General features: G+C 39.0%; 1 protein-coding gene across 11 annotated transcripts in view; it reads left to right on the top strand.

Moving 5' to 3' along the window:
• The window catches only part of PPIP5K2 (diphosphoinositol pentakisphosphate kinase 2), a 58,735-nt gene that overhangs the window by 6,187 nt on the left and 31,543 nt on the right, over positions 1 to 21,005 (top strand). For all 11 annotated transcript variants that reach the window (XM_065657852.1, XM_065657853.1, XM_065657860.1 and 8 more), the window contains exons 2-10: positions 5,417 to 5,814; positions 7,326 to 7,521; positions 8,221 to 8,311; positions 11,566 to 11,651; positions 16,368 to 16,522; positions 16,931 to 17,032; positions 17,807 to 17,968; positions 19,026 to 19,147; positions 20,516 to 20,617. In XM_065657852.1, coding sequence (XP_065513924.1) covers positions 5,671 to 5,814; positions 7,326 to 7,521; positions 8,221 to 8,311; positions 11,566 to 11,651; positions 16,368 to 16,522; positions 16,931 to 17,032; positions 17,807 to 17,968; positions 19,026 to 19,147; positions 20,516 to 20,617 — 1,160 coding nt within the window. In that variant the 5' untranslated portion in view covers positions 5,417 to 5,670. The remainder of the gene's footprint in view (positions 1 to 5,416; positions 5,815 to 7,325; positions 7,522 to 8,220; positions 8,312 to 11,565; positions 11,652 to 16,367; positions 16,523 to 16,930; positions 17,033 to 17,806; positions 17,969 to 19,025; positions 19,148 to 20,515; positions 20,618 to 21,005) is intronic.

Genomic DNA, 21,005 nt, shown 5'->3' with positions numbered 1-21,005 from the left:
TCCTGTAATGCTGTGAAGTGTAGCCTTGATAATTGCGACTCTTTTATTTTATAGCCTTTTTTACTTATTTCTTGTCTGTTCTGCTGTACATCAGCATAATTCCTTGCCTCGTGTTATTGAGCAGAGCTGAATTACAGAAGATGGTGATAAACTTCTTGAGGCTATTGTTGAAGTTGTATTTGATGAGGAGAGCTAAAGGCTTTTCTAAGTTTCATGTTTCTTAATCAGCCTGTTACACCACTGAACCTTGTAAATTCTGGTAATTACTGGAAACCTTTGTATCTCTTTGTATTTTCTCTGAGTATTGTTTCATTTGTTTTGGTTGGATTTGGGTTTTTTTGTTGTTGTTATTGTTGAGCACAAAGTATTATCAGGCTAAAACTGTAATATTCTTTGTGGTTGAGGGATCTTGGGATACAGGTGCTCTTCATCTTTTTTTAGATTTAGTCCATCTCAGTAATGGGCTAACAGCTGCTACTCAACACTTCACAGGGTATGTGGTAGAACAGAACAATGTCTGGATGTAAATATTGATTTTTTTCTATTGCTGACTATGTGACACAGTAGATATTGAATATTTAAGTAAATTGGAGAGGATATGTATCTTTTGCCTTGTAGAGTACAGCAATAAACCAGCCATGTATGGTTTGCTCATAGTGTTGCCTTAGCAGCTTCGGTCTTGACATCCTTTCTCTCTTTTCTTTTCTTTGTCATCTGTCAGACCTGAGGAAATGCTATTCTTGAGCACAGGCCTTGTTAGGAGTTCTAGAGTCTCACATTTAAATCTGAAGTATTACCAAGTTTCTTTGAATCATCTGTAGAAAGGTGTTAGACATCCATGCAGAGCACTCGGGATTGCAGTCACTGCTGTCAGCTCTCTCAGAGTTCAGACTCCACTCATTCTTTCTTCTTCCTGTGTCCCCTCTACTTCCCCCTTGCCTCCTCCCCATGCCTTCTGCCCCACCAGTAACCCAACAAACTGGCTGTCTTTGGTGGTTTGTTACACCATAAATCATGTTGCAGAATTGGAATTTTAAAATGGGTAAAATGCCTCAGGAGGAGTGAGGCAAACATTTGTGTTGTCAAGTGTATTGTTAATGAAAATGTTAGGTCTGGTGGTTCTAGCAGGAAGATTTTGAAAGCTTTTTGTCATCTCACTGAGACTACCTGGAAAATTGTGATTACAATAATGCAGGTTTCAACCACTTAATTTGAATTGGAGGAAGCTGGTAATGGACACAGTTTGAATATTCCTACAGCGGTAAGAACTGAAACTTTAAAAGGAGTGATACAGGGCGAGGGAGCAGAGGAGTGGGCTGTTTTGTTACTGATATGTATATATGTGTGCAGAATCATATAACGGATGAGCATCACCTATGCTTCTTGTATGGTTACCTGTTTGTTAAATTCCACAATGTAAATGTCAGGCTGTTTTGCAGTTGTTTTGTTATAATGCATTTCCAAAAGTTGTTTTCCTGAGTGGTTAGTGGTTTATAAATGCTTTATAGCTATTTAATGTGTGATGTGTTGATTTTTTTTTTTTTTCCTTGAAATAACAGATGAGAAACATTTTTGCTCTAGTTTTGTTCCATTAGTTTCCATTAGAGTGCAGTAGAGGCAGTGTATATTTGTCCTTCTGATAGCTGTACCGACACAGAAAACCTGGTTAAATGCTTCTGTTTATTCAGGAGTTGTATATGTTTTTATTAGTATTTGAAATGTGGCTGTTAAAACTTTGAGCTCCTTTTACATGACTGTTCCAACCACTGCTGCTATGTGTGTTTGTTCCTGACAGTTACCAGAATGTTCATCTTCATGGTCTGAGTTAATATGGGAAACACCAGGGCTGGATTTCTGGGCTGCTTAAACATGTATAATAGGGACAGGAAAACTGTTCGTAACACTTAGTGAGGACTATGTTTTGGCTTATTCTTTTGAATATACTTGTGGGATTCTTTCAGAGTATACTTATGGAAGTGCTGAAGTGTTCTGTTAGAAAAAAAGTCTGTAGTGTGCCACAGGAGCGAACACTGGATTTTGAGTTCTTAGCAGACTTACAAAACCTGTGATTCAAATACTGCCCTATTTGTATGTTAATGTTAAGTTTTCCTCTGTGTCCTTTTATATATTTAGGATGTTACTTTGTATACCTTCCACTAGTAAGTGATAATAATATCAGTTAAACTTAAGGATTTTTACTTCTTTGCAGTCCACTATTTCAGTGCCATCTAACTTATTAGGGAAAAACTGAGATGAATTTGTATTAAGATGAGAATGTAAAATCAGCAGATTTACTTTTTTTTTTTTTGGCCAAGTTTTACACTGTGGTGGTCATGAATAGGAAGTTTTAGGACAGGTAGAATGGGCAGGCTATACATTTGGTTGGAAGTCCTTTTAAGAAACAACACTGTCAGTTAAATTGTGTTTTTCAAAATCAGCAGAGACTTTTTTAATCTGTAAGCTGTAAAACAGAAGCCTTGCGTAACAGCTGAGGTTCAAAGGGAGCATAGTCTCATTAATTTTACCTGGAAAGGTCATTGTACGGGAGGAGATTGGCACCAAATACAAGAGTATCTAACATAAATCATCTCTGCCCCAATGTTGCTGCTGCTGACTTCTTAATAGAGAAAAATAGTACAGGAAAGACTCTTCATTGCTCCAGGGACAGCAAGGTAGAATTCTGCATAGGCCACTGTGTGTTAGAAGATTCTCCAATCAGCATTGACAGTAATTCTGGGGCAGGAAGACAGCTTCATCTTCTTGCTCTGCCATTTATTATTTCTTCTTGGTGTACAACTTAAGAACGACATTTTTATCCAAGCATGGTCTTACTGCATTTTTGATGTCAGATAACTATAGATGTTTTTAGGAGACTTGTGTAAGTTGTTCACTGGTGTTGCTGTCACTTACTTTCATGTTTCTCTTTCCATGTCTCTTTTCTTGGACTCTTTATTTCACACACCACAAGAAAGAAGGGGCTTCCTCAGTTTTTATAGCAGCCAAAGCGTTTGTAGGGAAAGAATTTTAATTCCTATCTCTGAAAGCATTTATTCTAAAAAATAAGTAATTTATGCATTATATCCTGACTCAGATTTATGCTTATGATAGTAACTTAGAGCATCTGCTGTCCAGGAGATAAGCTGGTAACCATGGGCAGTCAGAATGCCAATTTATATGCAATTCAGTGCGTCCATGTGGTAGTTTACAAGCCTGAAAATTGTCATTATCTTTTCTTAATCCATTGTCTTTTGTCTTATTTTTACAAACTCTCTGAAAACTCTGGAGCCTAGTGACCATAGCATGGAGTGCCATCTAGTGATTCATCCACCTTCAGATAGGTGAACAACATAATACACCTCTCAGAAAATACTCTGTTAACTCCCAGCAGACCATGTGACTGTTCAAAATCTGTTTTCCACAAGTGAAGCCCCACTTGACAGGTCTAGTTGCCACACCAGCACTCTCCAAATTCTTGATTTAGGATTGCAGAAAGACACTATGTTTCAAATAGGTTTGTTAGAGAATTAAGCTTGTCGGATTATATCTTTGTGTCATTGGTAGACAAATAAATTGTGCTTTCCCTTAAGTCTTCATTTGTGTGGTTTCTACTTGCTTTGAGAAGTAATCACTTCAGATTAGAGACACTTAGGTAGTGCCAGAGATTCTCATTAAATAACTAGTCATTAATTGCACATAAACTTCACAACTTCTGTTGTTCTCACAAAATGCTCTACAGGAATAAGTAGGGGAAAGAAAGCTTAAAAACATTTTTTTATGATCTCCCGCTTATCCGCTTCAAGTAGTTGCTTTTCCTTCTTTATGAGAAAACGGTAGGTTTTAAAAAGCTGTTAAGATACTTGTTTCCAATTTGCAGAATTTGAGTGGTGGGAGGGGAAGCTGATGCAAGATGAACTGTTAAACTTAATTTTCAGTTTTACCAGTTTTTTGGGGTCTTTTTTGTTTTTAATACCATTTCAAAATTTTGTATTAGTTGCTAGCATATGTGGGCAATAACCTCTGCCTTTCTGATGCTTGCTAGAAATAGGATTTGGAAAGCTTGCTTTCTTAACCCTTTCATAAACAGGATTGATTTATCTCAATACCTAATTTCTAACTTATGGGAGCAAGATGAATTAGGTGCTTGAAATTTAATTGTGTTCTTGTTGCTTGAAGAATGAATGGTTGCAGTTTCACATGATAAGGGAATGTAATTTTTCATTAGCAGAATTGAAGGAGAGCAAATATATAGCAAATACAGTCAAGAAATGAGTCTTTTTAATCCCTTGCTCTCACTCTAGGACCATTATGTGTCTGTTCTTTGGACATCAGCTCAGTTTCTGGATCTGAAACAACTGTATTGTTTACCCACACTTATTGCTCTCTGACCTAGAACAGATTCTTTCTGGGTAATTTTTGCTTTGTTTACCATCCACTTTCACAGGAAGCTGAATGGTTGATCACCACTGGGAATTTACTATTGCTTTACTTCATTCATAGAACAGCCAAAGTAATTCTGACAGATATTTGAAGACAAATTCAATTCTGCTGAGATGTCATTGTTGATTGCTACTTACATAATGATCTGACTAATAAACAACTTAACCTAAAGCATTTGATCAGACCTGCTTCTAAATAAGTAACTGCTTATTAATTTTCTATGTAGTAATAGTGAATGAATGGTGTAAAGCCATGCAAAACTTACAGCAAGAACAGTTACCTAGTTAAAACAACAGAAGTCTGAGCTCTCCATCTCTGATTCTGTATACAAGTTATTTGGCTGAGATTTTGTTTTCACATGACTGGTTAAAAGGGTGCAATATGTGTTCGCTTCGCTCTACATTAGCGCTCACAAGTACTTTTGACACAAGGCAGTGCTAGTATGTCTCTCTGTAAATATTATTTTTTCAGTGTGAAATAAAGCAATGCTTTGTTGGAAATAAATAAGCAAATATCAAACTGGCACATACATTCTGCTTTCATACTGAAGATTCACTCAGTTCTTGAAAGAATAGGTTTCTATTTGAGAACAGTCCTGAGAGAGTCTTTATAGTTTTCATTAGCACGTTTGTCTGTTTACCATTGCCATTTGATGAGGAAACTTTTGGGGAAAAAGCAGCTGATGACAGGAATGATGAATTAAGTATCACAAATATCGGAGATTTTTGTTGGTTTACTTTTCGTATAAGAGATCTACTCTGCACTTTGCTTTTCTTAAGTTAGGCAAAAAATGCTTCTGACAGTCTTTACTTTTGTGAGTTATATTGTCTATTTTTAGAATGTCTGCATCAGTAGTTTGAAAATATCTTGAAATTATTCTCTGCTCTAAACGTACAAGTGTAGACTGTGCATAGTGTGTATGGTTTTATTCCTGATGTGTATTTTTACTTTTTGTTGTTTGTTTGGATATTTCTTCTAGGTTAAAAAGTTGTATCATCTCAGGGACACAGTAGCCTATTGTGGGTTTCTTGGAGCAGCAACTCAACCAATAATGAGCAAATGATACCAGTTAAACAGTGCCTGGCAGACAACGTCATCACAGTGGCAACACCGCACAAGCAACATCAGAGAGCAGGGGACTTTTCTGTTCCCGAGTCAGCAGGAAACATGCCCAGTATCTCAGCTGCCAAAGTGGATGCAGTTTCTACATAGATCTCTCTAGATCTTGTAACCATGTCTGTCAGCACAACAGAGAGTGATCCTCCTAGGTTCTTTGTTGGTGGAGAAGATGGAGAAGAATTGTTGGATTCAGCCAGATCTACAGAATACGAACACTTCTATGACCATGGGGATGAAGAGGAGGAAGAGTATGACTCTGTATGTACTGTAGGGGCATGTGTGTACTATTCTGTATGTTCTCTACCGTTATTTTACTTTGAAATGACATTAGATCACAGAAGTCTAATACTGAAAGGGTGTTCTGAATTGGGAAATTGTTCATATTCAGTAATGATCTGTCAGTTATATTTGGAAATTCAGCATACTTGCAAATTAAGTATACCTTGAACTTTGAAGTAGATGTATTTGTCCTTAATACAGTGTTTCATGGTAGCGAAGGTTGATGTGCCAGCTTTGCAGACTTGATTTGGATTCCGGCAGTTTACTTGATGGCATAAGCCTTCAGTTTATTTATTTGGATAATCAGTAGCAAAAAATGATCAAGAGTTTTGTGTGTGTGTGTTGTCAACTGCTGCAGGGTTTTGTTTTTTCAATTTGAACAGATTCAACATTTCTTTTTTCATCTTTTTGTTTTCATTGAGATCCAACATGTTTTCAGTCTTCTTCCTTGTCTTTGTATATAGAAAGTGCATGCTAAATTAATTTTAGTTTATACCGTAGTTTATCATCCTTGCAGAGTGTTCTGAATTGTATATTAGCACTGTGCTTACCAATTTTTAGTTTGTTTTAGACAAATTCTTAATTTTACTATGCATAAGTCATCATGTTATGTAATTCTTTTTTAGCTGTATTTTGCTGTTCTTTTAGTCTGTAACATTTCACTTTAGGGAATAGTCAAGTTAAATTTTCACTGATTGCAAGCATGTCTAAAAAATTCAAATGCAAGGAAATGTTAACAAAACAACTTAACTGTGATTAAAAGTGACTTGGAAATACAGAGAAATGCAAAATTAGCAGCTCAGACAGCTCAATTCAGTCAATGTAGTTGGCTATGCTTTAAAAGAACAGTAAGTTGAAATAAAGGATTCTTCTGGGGTTTTGATTGTTTTCTTTTTAAACAGAGGAATAGGTTGGCTGTCACACTTAGGAATACCACTGGGGAAAATTTTTAAAGGCTTATAACATAAAAATGTTCACTGAAGAAAAGTGAACCTGTCTATGTGCAAAATAGCTCAGCAATCTAGAATAGTGTTTTCTAGTTTAGTTGTTTTGCTTTTCATAATTCATTTTTAATATTAAGTAATAAGATGAGAAAACTTGTGATTACTGAGTAGATGTAAAAAAATTAAATAGTTTGAAATGAATTGCTAGTTAATTTCAGAGTAAGCAAGCCATGAGTGTGATTTCATTCAGATTTGGCATTTGACATTTGATTCCATGTATTTGTTCCTGATATAATACTCACAAAAATTAGTGTAAAGCTATTAAACAGTTTCATTTTTTGAGCCATTTTTAATAAGGATACAGTGTGGCATGCTGTCATGCTACATTTTGTTACCTGCTAGCAAATTACCTGATTAAATACAAAATTAATGTTAGTATGTGAATTTTAACAGAAAATATCTGTTCAAGTATTGTGCTGCTAAAACCCTGTTGTATTCTGACAAAAACTAAAAATAATAATTGCTTTTTCCCCTCCTCCTTTTTAGCCACCAGAAAGACAAATCGCAGTTGGGATTTGTTCAATGGCTAAGAAATCTAAATCCAAACCAATGAAAGAAATTCTTGAACGCCTCTCCATGTTTAAGTACATAACTGTGGTAATATTTGAAGAGGATGTTATTTTGAATGAGCCAGTAGAAAACTGGCCTTTATGTGACTGTCTCATTTCTTTTCATTCTAAAGGTAAATCTTCTAATAATACCATAAATGATTTTGATATCTAAATACTTTAACCAGTTTGAGGATCTTTTTATTTTTTTGCCTGCTTGTTTTATTTGATTTTCCTGTGAAATGAATCATTTGTCTTGTTTAATATAATACAACTGACTTTTAAAATACAAGCTTTTTAAATTATACTGTTCTTATTGCTTGAAGAAGTCCTGTCTGACATGGTATTTAAAATAGATATTCCAATGGTAAATGTTTTTGGAGCCAGTGGAAATGGTGATCTGCTTGGTCCAATAACTGTGAAGGCATGCTGCTTTCTCAGTAGGAGTGTGTTGGGTGTCTGGCCATTTGTTCGTGTATCTCTGCTAATATCTAGGGGTTTTGCTGGACTGGGCGGTGAAACAAAGATGAGTAGACTGAAGTTAAAAATCATATTTTTAGGCAGAGACAATAAAAGCCTTAGTTCTGTCCCTATGAAAGTGAAGGGCATGTGGAGAATTGGAGACAGGACCACAACTTTTGACAGCCTATACTGAAATTAGGCTCTCGTTTCATGATCATCTCAGGCTGATGTCATGTGTGTTTATATAGAGGGAGCATCTTCCCCATTAAGCTGTACCACCGGTTTTGCTCTAAAGCTTGAATATGAAGGTTCCAAACTATTTACTGGTACTGTGTCTTGTGGTTTTAATTTATTTGCCTTAACTGTTTTAGGATTTCCACTGGACAAAGCAGTTGCCTATGCAAAACTCAGGAATCCATTCATAATCAATGACTTGAATATGCAGTATCACATACAAGACAGGTAAGTGACACTGATTACCTTCAACAGTAAACTACTTTTATGTCAGAGACTGCGAGAATCTGTTGGTGTTGCATAGCAAAAGTTCCAGTATTTTGTACAGCAGTCTAAATGAAATTACAGTGAATGCTGTGTTCTATTAATGTATGCATAGTTTTTTGGGTTTTGTCTTTAGGTGTGTTTTTTGTTTTACTGCTTTTATATTGATACATCTGCATATTTACCAAGGTAGAAATTGGATGATACGTTTATCGAAAGCTTAGCAAATAAAAAAGTTTAAACTCTGAAAATATGTATAGCATAGGTATGTATAGCAACTGTACAACCTCCTATAATTTTAGAATTAATGTGACTTACTAAAGGTCTGTTTTTCTGTTAAGTGGATACTTAACATAAGTTGTTGGTGTTCAAAGATCTTGTGGTTATTCAAAGTGCTTTTGGGGCTGCAATCATGCATAGCAAATATTAAAACAATAGTGAACAAAATACTTAAATATTGGAGCCCTCTGAACAGTGAGCAGACTTGCTGTTTTGGATACCTTCAGTTGCTGTCCTGTATAAACTTTTTCAATGCTTCACATTAATAATCTCCTTTAACAAGATAATTGTTCTATGTAAATTGCTGTTGCAGTGATAGAGTGAAGATGGCAGGACTGGCATAGCAAATTACTTTTTATTGATATTGATGAGATCACTGCAAAGGTACAGCTGTGTCAACGACCTTTAAATTCCTGTATTAATAAGTGGAGTGTTATCATAGAATCGTAGAATGGTTTGGGTTGGAAGGGACCTTAAAGAACATCTAGTTCCAACCTCCCTGGCATGGGTACAGACACCTTCCATGAGCCCCATCCAACGTGGCCTTGAACACTTCCAGGGATGGGACATCCACAACTTCTCTGGACAACTCATTCCAGTGCTTCACCACCCTCATAGTGAAGAATTTCTTCCTAATATCTAATGATCTAATGTAAATCTACCCTCTTTCAGTGTAAAGCCATTACCCCTTGTCCTATTACTACATGCCCTTTTAAAAAGCCTCTCTCCAGCTTTCTTATAGGTCTCCTTTAGGTAGTGAAATGCTGCTGTAAGATTTCCCAAGAGCCTTTTCTTCTCCAGGCTGAGCAACCTCAACTCTCTTAGCCTGTCTTTATAGGACAGGTTCTGTAGCCCCTGATCATCTTTGTGGCCCTCCGCTGGACTCTGTGCAACATGTCCATGTTCTTCTTTTCTTGGGGACCCCAGAATTTAATGCAGTACTCCAGGCAGGGTCTCAGCAGAGCAGAGTAGAGGGGGGAAATCACCTCCTGCTGCTCACGCTTCTTTTGATGCAGCCCAGGATATGGTTGGCTTTCTGGGCTGCAAGTTCACATTGCTGCATCATGTTGAGTTTCTCATCAACCAACACTCTCTCAAGTCTTTCTCTTCAGGGCTGCTTTCAATCCATTCTCCACCCAACCTATATTTGTGCTTGGGATTGCCACAACCCAGGTGCAGGACCTTGCACTTGGCCTTGTTGAACTTAATGGGATTCACATGGGCCCACCGCAAGCCTGTCAATGTCCCTCTGGATGGCATCCCTTCCCTCCAGCATGTTGACTTGCACTATACAGCTTGGTGCCATCGGCAAACTTGCTGAGGGTACACTCAATCCCACTGTCCATGTTGCTCAAAAAGATGTTAAACAATGCCGATCCCAATAACAACCCCTGAGGAATGCCACTTGTCACTGGTCTCCACTTGGACATCTATCCGTTGACCACAACTCTTTGAGTGCGACCATCTAGCCGATTCCTTATCCATCAAGTGGTCCATCCATCAAGTCCATGTCTCTCCAATTTAGAGACAAGATGTCATGTGGGACAGTGTCAAAGGCTTTGCATAAATCTGGGGAAGGGACATCAGTTGCTCTTCCATTATCCACCTAACCCCATTGTAGAAGGCCACCAAATTTGTCAGGCGTGATTTGCCCCTTAGTGAAGCCATGATGACTGTCACCAGTCACCTCCTTATTTTCCCCGTGCCTTAGCATAGTGTCCAACAGGACCTGCTCTATGATATTGCCAGGCAGTGAGGTGAGACTGACTGGCCTGTAGTTCCCTAGCTCTTACTTTTTTTTACCTTTTTAAAAATGGGGGTTATGTTTCCCCTTTTCCAGTCAGTGGGAAGTTCATTGCCACTACTTACCAAATATGATGGACGGTGGCTTAGCAACTTCATCTGCCAGTTCCTCAGGACTCATGGATGCATCTCATCAGATTCCGTGGACTTGTGCACCTTCATGTTCCTTAGATGGTTTTGAACTTGATCTTCTCCTACAGTGGGCAGTTCTTCATTCTCCCAGTCTCTGCTTTCTGCGACATGGATGGTGTGGCTAGAGTGCTTGCTGGTGAAGAGTATTGCAAAAAAGTCATTGAGAACCTCAGCCTTCTCCATATCCTGGGTAACCAGGTCTCCTGTTTCCTTCCAGAGAGAGACCACATTTTCCCTAGTCTTCCTTTTACCACCAACATGCCTGTAGAAGCTTTGCTTGTTACAGTTGACATCCCTGGCTAAATTTAATTCTGTCAGGGCTTTAGCTTTCCTAACTTGATCCCCGTCTGCTCAGACAATTTCTTTGTATTCCTCCCAGGCTACCTGTCCTTGCTTCTACTGCCTGTAGGCTTCCTTTTTGTTGTTTGAATTTGTCCAGGAGCTCCTTTTTTGTCCATGCAGGCCTCCTGGCCTTTTTGCCTTTGTTGGGATGTATTGATCCTGAGCTTGGAGGAGGTGATCCCTGAATATTAACCAGCTTTCTTGGGCCCCTCTTTCCTCCAGGGCTTTATCCCCTGGTACTCTACCGAGCAGATCCGTGAAGAAGCCAAAGTCTGCTCTCCTGAAGTCCAGGGTAGTGAGCTTGCTGTGCACCCTCCTCGCTGCCCTAAGGATCTTAAACGCCACCATTTCATGGTCACTGCAGCCAAGGCTGCTCTTGAGCTTTACATTCCCTACCAGCCCCTCCTTGTTGATAAGAACAAAGTCCAGCATAGCATCTCTCCTTGTTGGCTCCTCTATCACTTGGAGAAGGAAGTTACCATCAGTGCATTCTAGGGACCTCTTGAATTGCTTCTGGCCAATATATATGTAATCTTATCCTGTGTGACTTAAAAAGAATAATATTTGTATGTATTTTTCTCCTCCCTTACTCATGGACTGTAAAATACAAATATTGGCAGGATTTGCTGTCTTGCTGTGCAACTTTTGTTCTTTTCTTCTAGGAGGGAAGTATACAGTATTCTTAAAGCCGAAGGCATTTTGCTTCCTCGCTATGCAGTTCTGAACCGTGATCCAAACAATCCTCAAGGTAAAAACTGATGACTAAAGTATCAACCATTGGCATCTCTTTATTTCCACTGGAGAACAGTACATACCTAGTGAAAAGCTAAATTTCACTTGCTAAGCAATTAATTCATTGTTGCAGATGTTGATTTCTCCTCCAGTATTTAAAGTATTCCTCTGGATCAACCCTACTGGCTGTAGGGGCAGTGTGTGAAACCTAAAAGGCATTGATGGTGTGTAGGCACTGTTGGGCAATTACTAAAACATCAGACTATTTTGGTCACAAATCCAAAACAGCACCATACCAGCTGCTGTGAAGAAAATTAACTCCATCCCAGCCAAAGGCAGTACAAGTATGCATCTGAAAAGCATGATTCTGAAGCCTGGGGTTGCAATCCTCTTAAGGCCATCATAGAACAAATAGAATATAAGGGCCTCCAAATTCAAACTGAGATTGTAATTTGTCACTATAGAGCAGCATTGATTATGTTACATTACCCACAATAATTAGTAATTTTACTTAAGAAAGTAATATTGGCAGAAACCAGGCAGGCTACTGAATACTTTTCTGTCTAAGTACGATCAACTATTTAAGGGAAATCTAGTCCAGACAGATCTGCAGATGACATACTCTGAATATAAACTGGAATTTTTTTTTCTCTGACTGAGAACAAATTTAGCAGCTTTTTCTACTAAAACAGAAACTTACAGCAACAATAGGAGATTGCAATGACAGGTCAAGATACAAGAGTAAGAGACAAGAAAAAGTAAACTGAAGTATTACTGTTGAATAGCTCTTAAGAGGTATTCTAGGTTAAAATGTCTGTGAAATGTAGGGAGAAAAGGACTCATGCTGCAACAGTCAAGTAAAAGCTGCTGCACGTAGCCAACCAGTAGTGAAGAGATTCCTCATCCCTGACTCCAGAGGACCTAATCCTCTGTGCAAGGTGTATCAATCACACAGTATGTGACAGTTCTCAGCCTATTAAAAGTACTATTGCATCTGGCACCACACCATGAGCACTGTCCCTCTGCCATTCCCCTGATATTTCAGAGAAAGATACTGAAGAAAGAGACAAGCTGCCCAACCCTTGTCTTCAAAACATTTCCAAAAATAATACCACCCATGCGAGCTTATGCATCTTTAGGAAATTATTTCCTGTCTGATGCTGAGGGAATCAGTAGAAATCCTGGAACATAGTATTAAATTGACATGATATAGATGTGGTACAGCAGACATGTTCAGCCCATCATCATCAAGTCTTTGTGCAGTCAAGAACAAATCAGTGAACCAAAAATGTTAGGTAATGATGAAACTGAAAAGAGAAAACTAAAGAAAATCAAGAGAGACTTCAGGGCCTTGGGACACGTAGTGTTTTCCCCTTTACCCACAATTGCAGGACACGAGAAGAAAAGACAGGAAGACCCACCAGATCAGTACCTGGCTGCAGGACTGGTGTCACCGTCAGAATTTTGGGTTTTTTGATCATGGGTCGGCTTACATGGCACCTGGCCTGCTCGTGACGAATGAGATGCACCTGTCTCAAAAGGGGAAAAGAATCCTGGGGCAGGAGTTAGGAGGACTCATTGAGGGGGCTTTAAGCTAGATTTGAAGGGAGAGGGGGAGGAAACCAGGTGTGGCAGAGGCAAACCCAAGGGTGACATGCTGGCAGCTGATAGTGATGCTAACAAGGCCCTTTGTTCTGCCATCCCAGTGGAGGTAGGGGGTGGAGAACCACGCAGTAAGAGAAACACAAGGGTTGTTGTTGTGTCAGAACTGTGGAAGCACTTGATGATGGCCACAAAGGAATCAGGGCTTCTCACCAGAAGGAGATGGTGGAATCAATGGCCCAGCTGAAGTGCATCTGTGCAAATGCACGCAGCATGGGCAACGAACAGGAGGAACTGGAAGCCATTATGAGGCAGAGGAACTAATTGCCATCTCACTAATCACCATGACTCTCACAACTGGAGCACTGCACTGGGTGGCTATAAACTCTTCAGAAGGGATAGGCGAGGAAGGAGAGGAGGTGGGGGAGGCATGTATGTTAGGGAGTGTTTTGATTGTCTGGAACTTGATGAGGGTGATGATTGGGTTGAGTGTCTATGGGTTAGAATCAAGAGGAAGGGCAGCAAGGGAGACATTGTGGTGGGTGTGTGTTACAGACCACCCAACCAGGATGAAGAGGCAAGTGAAATATTTTGCAGGCTGCTGGGAGAAGTCTCCCAATCACTAGCCCTTGTTCTTATGGGGGACTTCAGCCTACCAGATGTCTGCTAGAAATACAACACAGTAGAGAGGAAGCAGTCTAGGAGGCTCCTGCAGTGCATGGAAGACAACTTCCTAACACAGCTGGTTAGTGAGCCTACTAGGGAAGGATCTGTTTGTTGTAAACAGAGAAAGGCTCATGGGCGACGTGTCAGTTGAAGGTTGCCTTTGTTATAGTGATCATGAAATGAGTGAGTTTACTATCCTTGGAGAAGTTAGAAGGTTGGTCAGCAGAGCTGCTACTTTGGACTTCTGACGGGCAGACTTTGATCTGTTTAGAAGGCTGGTTGGCAGAGTCCCTTGGGAGGCAGTGCTGAAGGACAAAGGAGTCCAGGAAGGCTGGTTGCTCTTCAAGAAGGAAATCTTAGAGGCACAGGAGCAGGTCGTCCCAGTGTGCCGAAAGGCAAGCCGGCAGGGAAGAAGGCCAGCCTGGCTGAATAGAGAGCTTTGGCTGGAACTTAGGAATAAAAAGAGAATTTATAACCTTTGGAAGGACAGGCAGGCTACTCAAGAGGAACACAAGAACTCTGTGAGGTTATGCAGGGAGAAAATTAGAAGGGCAGAAGCCCAACTAGAGCTAAGCCTGGTCACCACTGGAAAAGGCAACAAGAAATCTTTCTATAAATACATCAGCAACAAAAGGAGAGCTAAGGAGAATCTCCATCCCATGATGGATGCGGAGGGAAACATCGTGACAAAAAATGAGGGAAAGGCTGGGGTACTAAATGCCACCTTTGCCTCAGTCTTTAATAGTCAGAACAGATGTGCTCCAGGTACCCAGCCCCCTGAGCCAGAAGACAGAGGTGAGGAGCAGAATGAAGCCCCAATAATCCAAGAGGAAGTGGTTAGTGACCTGCTACACCACTTCGACACCCACAAGTATATGGAACCAGATGGGATCCATCCAAGGGTGCTCAGGGAGCTGGTGGAGGTGATCACTAAGCCACCTTCCACTATCTATCAGCAATCCTTGCTAACTCAGGAGGTCCCAGTTGACTGAAAGCTGGCTAACGTGACACCCATCTAGAAGAAGGGCCAGAAGCAAGTTCCAGGGAACTACTGACCTGTCAGTCTGACCTCGGTGCCAGGGAAGGTCATGGAGCAGATGATCTTGAGTAACATCACACAACGTGTACAGGAGAACCATGTGATCAGGCCCAGTCAGCATGGGTTTAGGAAAGGCAGGTCCTGTTTGACCAACTTGATCTCCTATGACAAGGTGACCCACCTAGTAGATGAGAGATAGGCTGTGGATATTGTGTACTTAGACTTTAGTAAAGACTTTGTCACTGTGTTCTCTGCGATGGATAAAGACCTGGCTGGTTGGCCGGGCCCAAAGAGTTGTGGTGAACGGAGCCAAATCCAGTTGGTGGCTGGTTACGAGTGGTATTCTCCAGGGCTTAGTACTGGGACCAGTTCTGTTTAATCTCTTTATCAGTGATTTGGATGAGGGGATTGACTGCACTTTCAGTAAGTTTGCAGTTGACACAAAGTTGGATGGGAGTGTTGATCTGCTGGAGGGTAGGAAGGCCATACAGAGGGATCTGGACCAGCTGAATCATTGGGCTGAGACCAATTGTATGAAATTTAACAATGCCAAGTGCCAGGTCCTGCTCTTGGGTCACAACAGCCCCATCCAACACTACAGGCTCGGGAAAGAGTGGCTGGAAAGCTGCCTGGCAGAAAGGGATCTGGGGGTCTTGATTGACAGCTGGCTGAATATGAGCCAGCAGTGCGGCCAGGTGGCCAAAAAGGCCAAGAGCATCCTGGCTTGTATCAGGAATAGTGTGGCCAGCGGGACTAGAGACGTGATTGTGTGACTGCACTAGGCACTGGGGAGGCCCCACCTTGAACTTGGTGTTCAGTTTTGGGCCCCTTATCATAGGAAGAACGTTGAAATACTGGAGAGAGTTCAGAGGAGGGCGATGAAGCTGGTCGGGGTCTGGAGCACAAGTCTTATGAGGATCAGTTGAGGGAGCTGGGGCTGTTTAGCCTTGAGAAAAAAGGCTGAGGGGACACCTTGTCACTGTCTACAACAGCGGTTGGAGGAGGTTGTAGCGTGGAGGGTGTTGGTCTCTTCTCCCAAGTAGCAAGTGACAGGGCAAGAGTAAATGGCCTCAAGTTGCATCAAGAGAGGTTTAGATTGGATATTAGGAAAGAGTTCTTCACTGAAAGGGTTGTCAGGTGTTGGAACAGGCTGCCCAGGGAAGTGGTTGAGTCACCATCCCTGGAGGTGTTTAAAAGGTGTTTAGATGAGGTTCTTGGGGACATGGTTTAGTGCTAGAGTTAGATAAGGTTATGGTTGGACTTGATGATCCTGAGGATCTCTTCCAACTGAAATGATTCTATTCTATTCTATGATTCTATGTAATATAATCTTTTTATTTCAACCTACAAAATTACCCCAAATCTCTAATAATTTCATTCCATGAATGTATTATTACATGTCTGTTGTTCGCGATGTTTCTTTAGAATGCAACTTGATTGAAGGAGAAGATCATGTGGAAGTGAATGGAGAAATTTTCCAAAAGCCTTTTGTAGAAAAGCCTGTTAGTGCTGAGGACCACAATGTTTACATTTATTATCCAACATCTGCTGGAGGTGGAAGCCAGAGGCTCTTTCGAAAGGTGAGGATATTATACTAAAGGTATCTACTAGAGTTGTAGACGTCTAACAGAATTGCAGGGTAATTCTGTCCTATCCATGTGTTAGCTGGTAGCTGTGTTGTCATGTCCTGCTTGTGTAGGAGTAGTGGCAGATCAGAGAAATCCATTTCAGTAGAACATGTAGATTGAATGAAGAATCTTGTTCCTTGCAGTAGATTGTCAGCTACTGCAAATTCTTATAGGTAAAAGAAGCATACACCATCCGTGCACATTCAGAATCTTATAAAAATATTCTGGGAATGACCAAAACCTACTTGCTTCATTTGGTACAGGAAGCGTTTTCTCATTACAAGTGTGTTATTTTAAGAAATTTTAAAGTTTCTTAGGCAGTAGGCTGTGAGTTTATTAATAGAAAAATATTCATTTCAGATTGGCAGCAGAAGCAGCGTTTATTCCCCTGAAAGCAGTGTGAGAAAAACAGGCTCCTATATTTATGAGGAATTCATGCCTACAGATGGCACTGATGTGAAGGTATGAAAACTGTGCACTTTTATTTGTATTTAGAACAATCAAGTGCTCCAAGACATTTTCAGTCTTAAAGATGAAAGTATATCTTTGTGGCAAGGATTAATTTTAATGAAGTTTTGGTACAGTTTGTAAGTGGATAACGTATTTCTTATTCTAGCTAAACACAGAACTTGTGATGTAGAGCAGCTTTGCTTGTATTGTTAGAATCAAGTGCTGGAGGCTTATTACCCAAGATGTTGTCTGTCTGCAGTAGAGTAGATAGCACAATCATTCTCTCAAGCTCCTGGTTTGTCATGCTGAAGCTGGGCAGATCTTTGCTTTGTTTAGTCCTGCCTAAAATAAGATATTTTTAAATGAAGAAAATCACATAGTCCTGCAGCCAGATTTTTGTAATCGAGTAAACTGAAATAATTCTCAAATTAATCTGCTGTCCAATTTCTGCAGATGCTGTGGAGAGAACAACACTATTCTTTATCTCGGTACCACCATAATTGGGAAATTCATTTTTATTCATCAAGTTTTATAATTAATTTTCCTTACCTGTGCTCCAGCTGTTTTCTCCTCTTGCTTTATCCTGGGTTGTCAGTAAATGACAGGTGTTTATTGAAGGCAGAGAATGCCATTGAGGAAGGTACTTTAGAGTGACCTTTTAAATGATGAAAGCAGCTAGTATCTTTTGAAGTCATTATCACATTTAAGACAGATTTAGCAAAACCTATGCATATATGTAATGTAATTTAATTACAGTGAATCAAGAGTTCCTGTTTTTCAATAAAGGTATACACAGTAGGTCCAGACTATGCTCATGCTGAAGCCCGGAAGTCTCCAGCTCTGGATGGCAAAGTAGAACGAGATAGTGAAGGAAAAGAAGTGAGGTATCCAGTCATCCTGAATGCAAGAGAGAAGTTAATTGCTTGGAAAGTATGCCTTGCCTTTAAAGTAAGCTGATTATTTTCCTATCTGATCAAACATTGTGTTAATTAATTGTTTATTACATGAAACTTCCGTAGGGTTTTAGTGCACAGAGGCAGCAGTGATAATGGCTGCAGAACTCCTAGGAAGGTAGAAAGTGGAACTTCCACATCCACGTATTTTTTTAATCTAGATAAATTCTTCCTTTAATTCATTGAAAAGTTCTGGATGGGTTCTTTATGTTGCATAAGTTTCCTGAATTCACATGTTGCTATTGCGCTTTGCTAGTCCACAGTGTATCTGTTCTATGCATTGCATGTTCACACATTTTTGTTAATGGTTTCTAAGTCAGCAAAACACAATTTCAGTAGTTAAGTTTTTGTGGCTTTTGTTACTTAGTGTTTACATTGAAGCCAATTAAATGTTAATTTGATACTGACATGACTAGGTCCTTATTTGAAGTGTTTCACAGTTCCTGTTTTTGTTCAGAATTTCATACAATCTCTTACCCTCTTTTCACCTATCTCATTAAAAGACTGTCTTTCAGTCTGTCTTGTTACCTGTATGTAACTATGATGGCATTCTGGAGCCTGTAGGGTGTGAATCTCTGTTACCTAGCAAATTGGGCTTTGACATCTACAAAAGTAATATGTTGAAATAACATCTAGTATCTTGTACTACTAATGTCAGCATTATGTCAATGTGAAAACTATCGTGTCAAATTTAAATTTTGACAAAAATATTTTTATTTATATTTTGTCATTACTTGCCTACCACCCTTAAAAACTATGTGTAGGGAGGAAACACTGTCAGAATGAGCACATGTGAACTTGACCTTTGATGCTGATACTGCTAGGTATATGTAGGAAGGGTAATATCAAGTTGGGGATATGAAGTTAAAAATAGGAAGATGTTTGCATGACATGAGCGAACCTAACATGAAACTGGCAAAAGGTACTAAGTATAAAGTCTGCTGTATTTTTGTCATGTTTTCAGATGAATAACATGTTAAAATATAGTTTATTTAGAAAAAGCAATCCTAAGGAAGGTGATCAATGACTTGAACTTTTATTCTTAAAAACAGCAAACAGTTTGTGGCTTTGATTTGCTGCGTGCTAATGGACAGTCTTATGTCTGTGATGTGAATGGCTTCAGTTTTGTGAAAAACTCCATGAAATACTATGATGATTGTGCTAAGATACTGGGGTAAGAGTTTACGGATTTATTTCAGGAGTTTTGGCTATACACTGTGTTTTACGTGACTATAGTGACTATGTACTACCTATCCCTTATTCCTAAATCAATTATTAAAATGAAATATCACATAAGTCATTAAATTAAATAATAAAATAAATAAAATATTAAAAAGAATCCTTAATCGATAAATCCTAAGTAAATTCCCTGTTCCTAAAATAATCCAAAACATCTGAGTCTGAGTGTTTTGTGAACACTTAAAGCTAACTGAATACATATTTCAAAAGACAGATTAAGTTCTTCAAGGCAGTTGAAATTTTATTTGAAGTAAAGAAGCACCACTGGATGGTTATGCTTGTTGCTGTCTATATGTACCCAAATTAATGTACATTGGTGTATATTTGTGGATTTCATACTGGTAAAACCAAACTGATTGGATTGTACTGATGAAATACAGCATGACTTTCTGCATTAGCAAATGGTCTGGGATCTTATTTAAAGGAAGAAAAGCTAAACTGAAGTCCTAGATAACAACTGTAATCCTATTGTTTTAAGCTGCTTTTTGAATTAGAGTTGCAATTCTCAGATTCATTTCGATTTCTCTTTATTCAAATTGTTGTTGCTGTTGAATTCTCTGTAAAAAGTTATCTCATTATTTTTCCCTATGCTTTATTCCTTAAGGTAGTACACTGCAATGTTATGTAAGAGCAGAGTATTTTTGAGCTTTTTAGAAGTTAAATTTTGGCTTATCTTACTTTAAGATGCACAACCTTTTTCCTCAGTATTACTGCTTCTTATGTGGATATTAATCTGAAGTTCAGTATGGTTTGGTGAAATACTTGGGAAACAGAACATTAGCAAGATTTAACAACCTCTGTAGGTGGAGGCAGTGTTATTTTATAGTTATGACATGAGACTTCACCTATTTTTCCAGTTCTATCATGGAAACTTTTGAGAAATTATCACTAAAGTTACTCTTTGATAAGAGTGGCTTGCTGATTATTGGGGACTTTCAGTTAGGCTATGGAGTCAGGTATCCGAATATTTAAATGAACAAGACTAAATCATATGCAAGGAACTCTTTTATGAACTGGAGTTCAAAAACTGAAGTTTCTTAAAAATCCAGTGCCATTAGTCTGATATTGTCTATTCGGCAGTTGTAGTAGCTTTAAATGTTGTTTAAGTAGGTTTTTATTATACAATTAAAAGAAAAATATGCATCTAGAGACTCACGACCACTATTACTCTAAAAGCACATTGATAGAATGCATGTATCTATTATCTGTTTGATTTGGAGTTTGTGTGTGTTGTATAAGATGTGCTTTAAACTTAGTGTGTGTTTTTTTTTTTTTTTTTTTTCTTTTTAACCCCTTTTATTAGAAATATCATAATGAGAGAACTTGCTCCCCAGTTTCAGATACCATGGTCGATTCCTTTGGAAGCTGAGGACATCCCTATTGTGCCAACCACCTCTGGAACAATGTAAGAAAATTGTAGCTACACCTGAATTATGCAAACTCCTAATGTAACTTTTGTGTGAATTTCTTTTTCTCTTCACAAGGTGTGCCCTATGAACGTTTATTTTGTGTGGTGAAAACAAGGAAGGAATCACAATTGCTATGCCAGCAATCAGAGTTTCTGACCCTTAGTCAAGCTGAGTATAGAACAGCAGATTTTCAAGTGTAGCATCTCTTATGCATAGATCCCTTCCCTGCTAATCATTTTTCTAGCACCAACTTAATACACGCTTCTAATAAACATGCTCTCTCATTTAATGAACCTCAAATCATTGTTTTAAGAACTACTTAAAATAGATGTTCTGTAGTTACCCAAGTCTTAAAATCAATATTTATATTTTTACCTTACATAA

This window comes from Caloenas nicobarica, chromosome Z (assembly GCF_036013445.1).
Source record: "Caloenas nicobarica isolate bCalNic1 chromosome Z, bCalNic1.hap1, whole genome shotgun sequence".
Lineage (NCBI taxonomy): Eukaryota > Metazoa > Chordata > Aves > Columbiformes > Columbidae > Caloenas > Caloenas nicobarica.
Note: the sequence above shows the minus strand (reverse complement) of the source record. Positions and strands in the feature narration are given on the sequence as shown.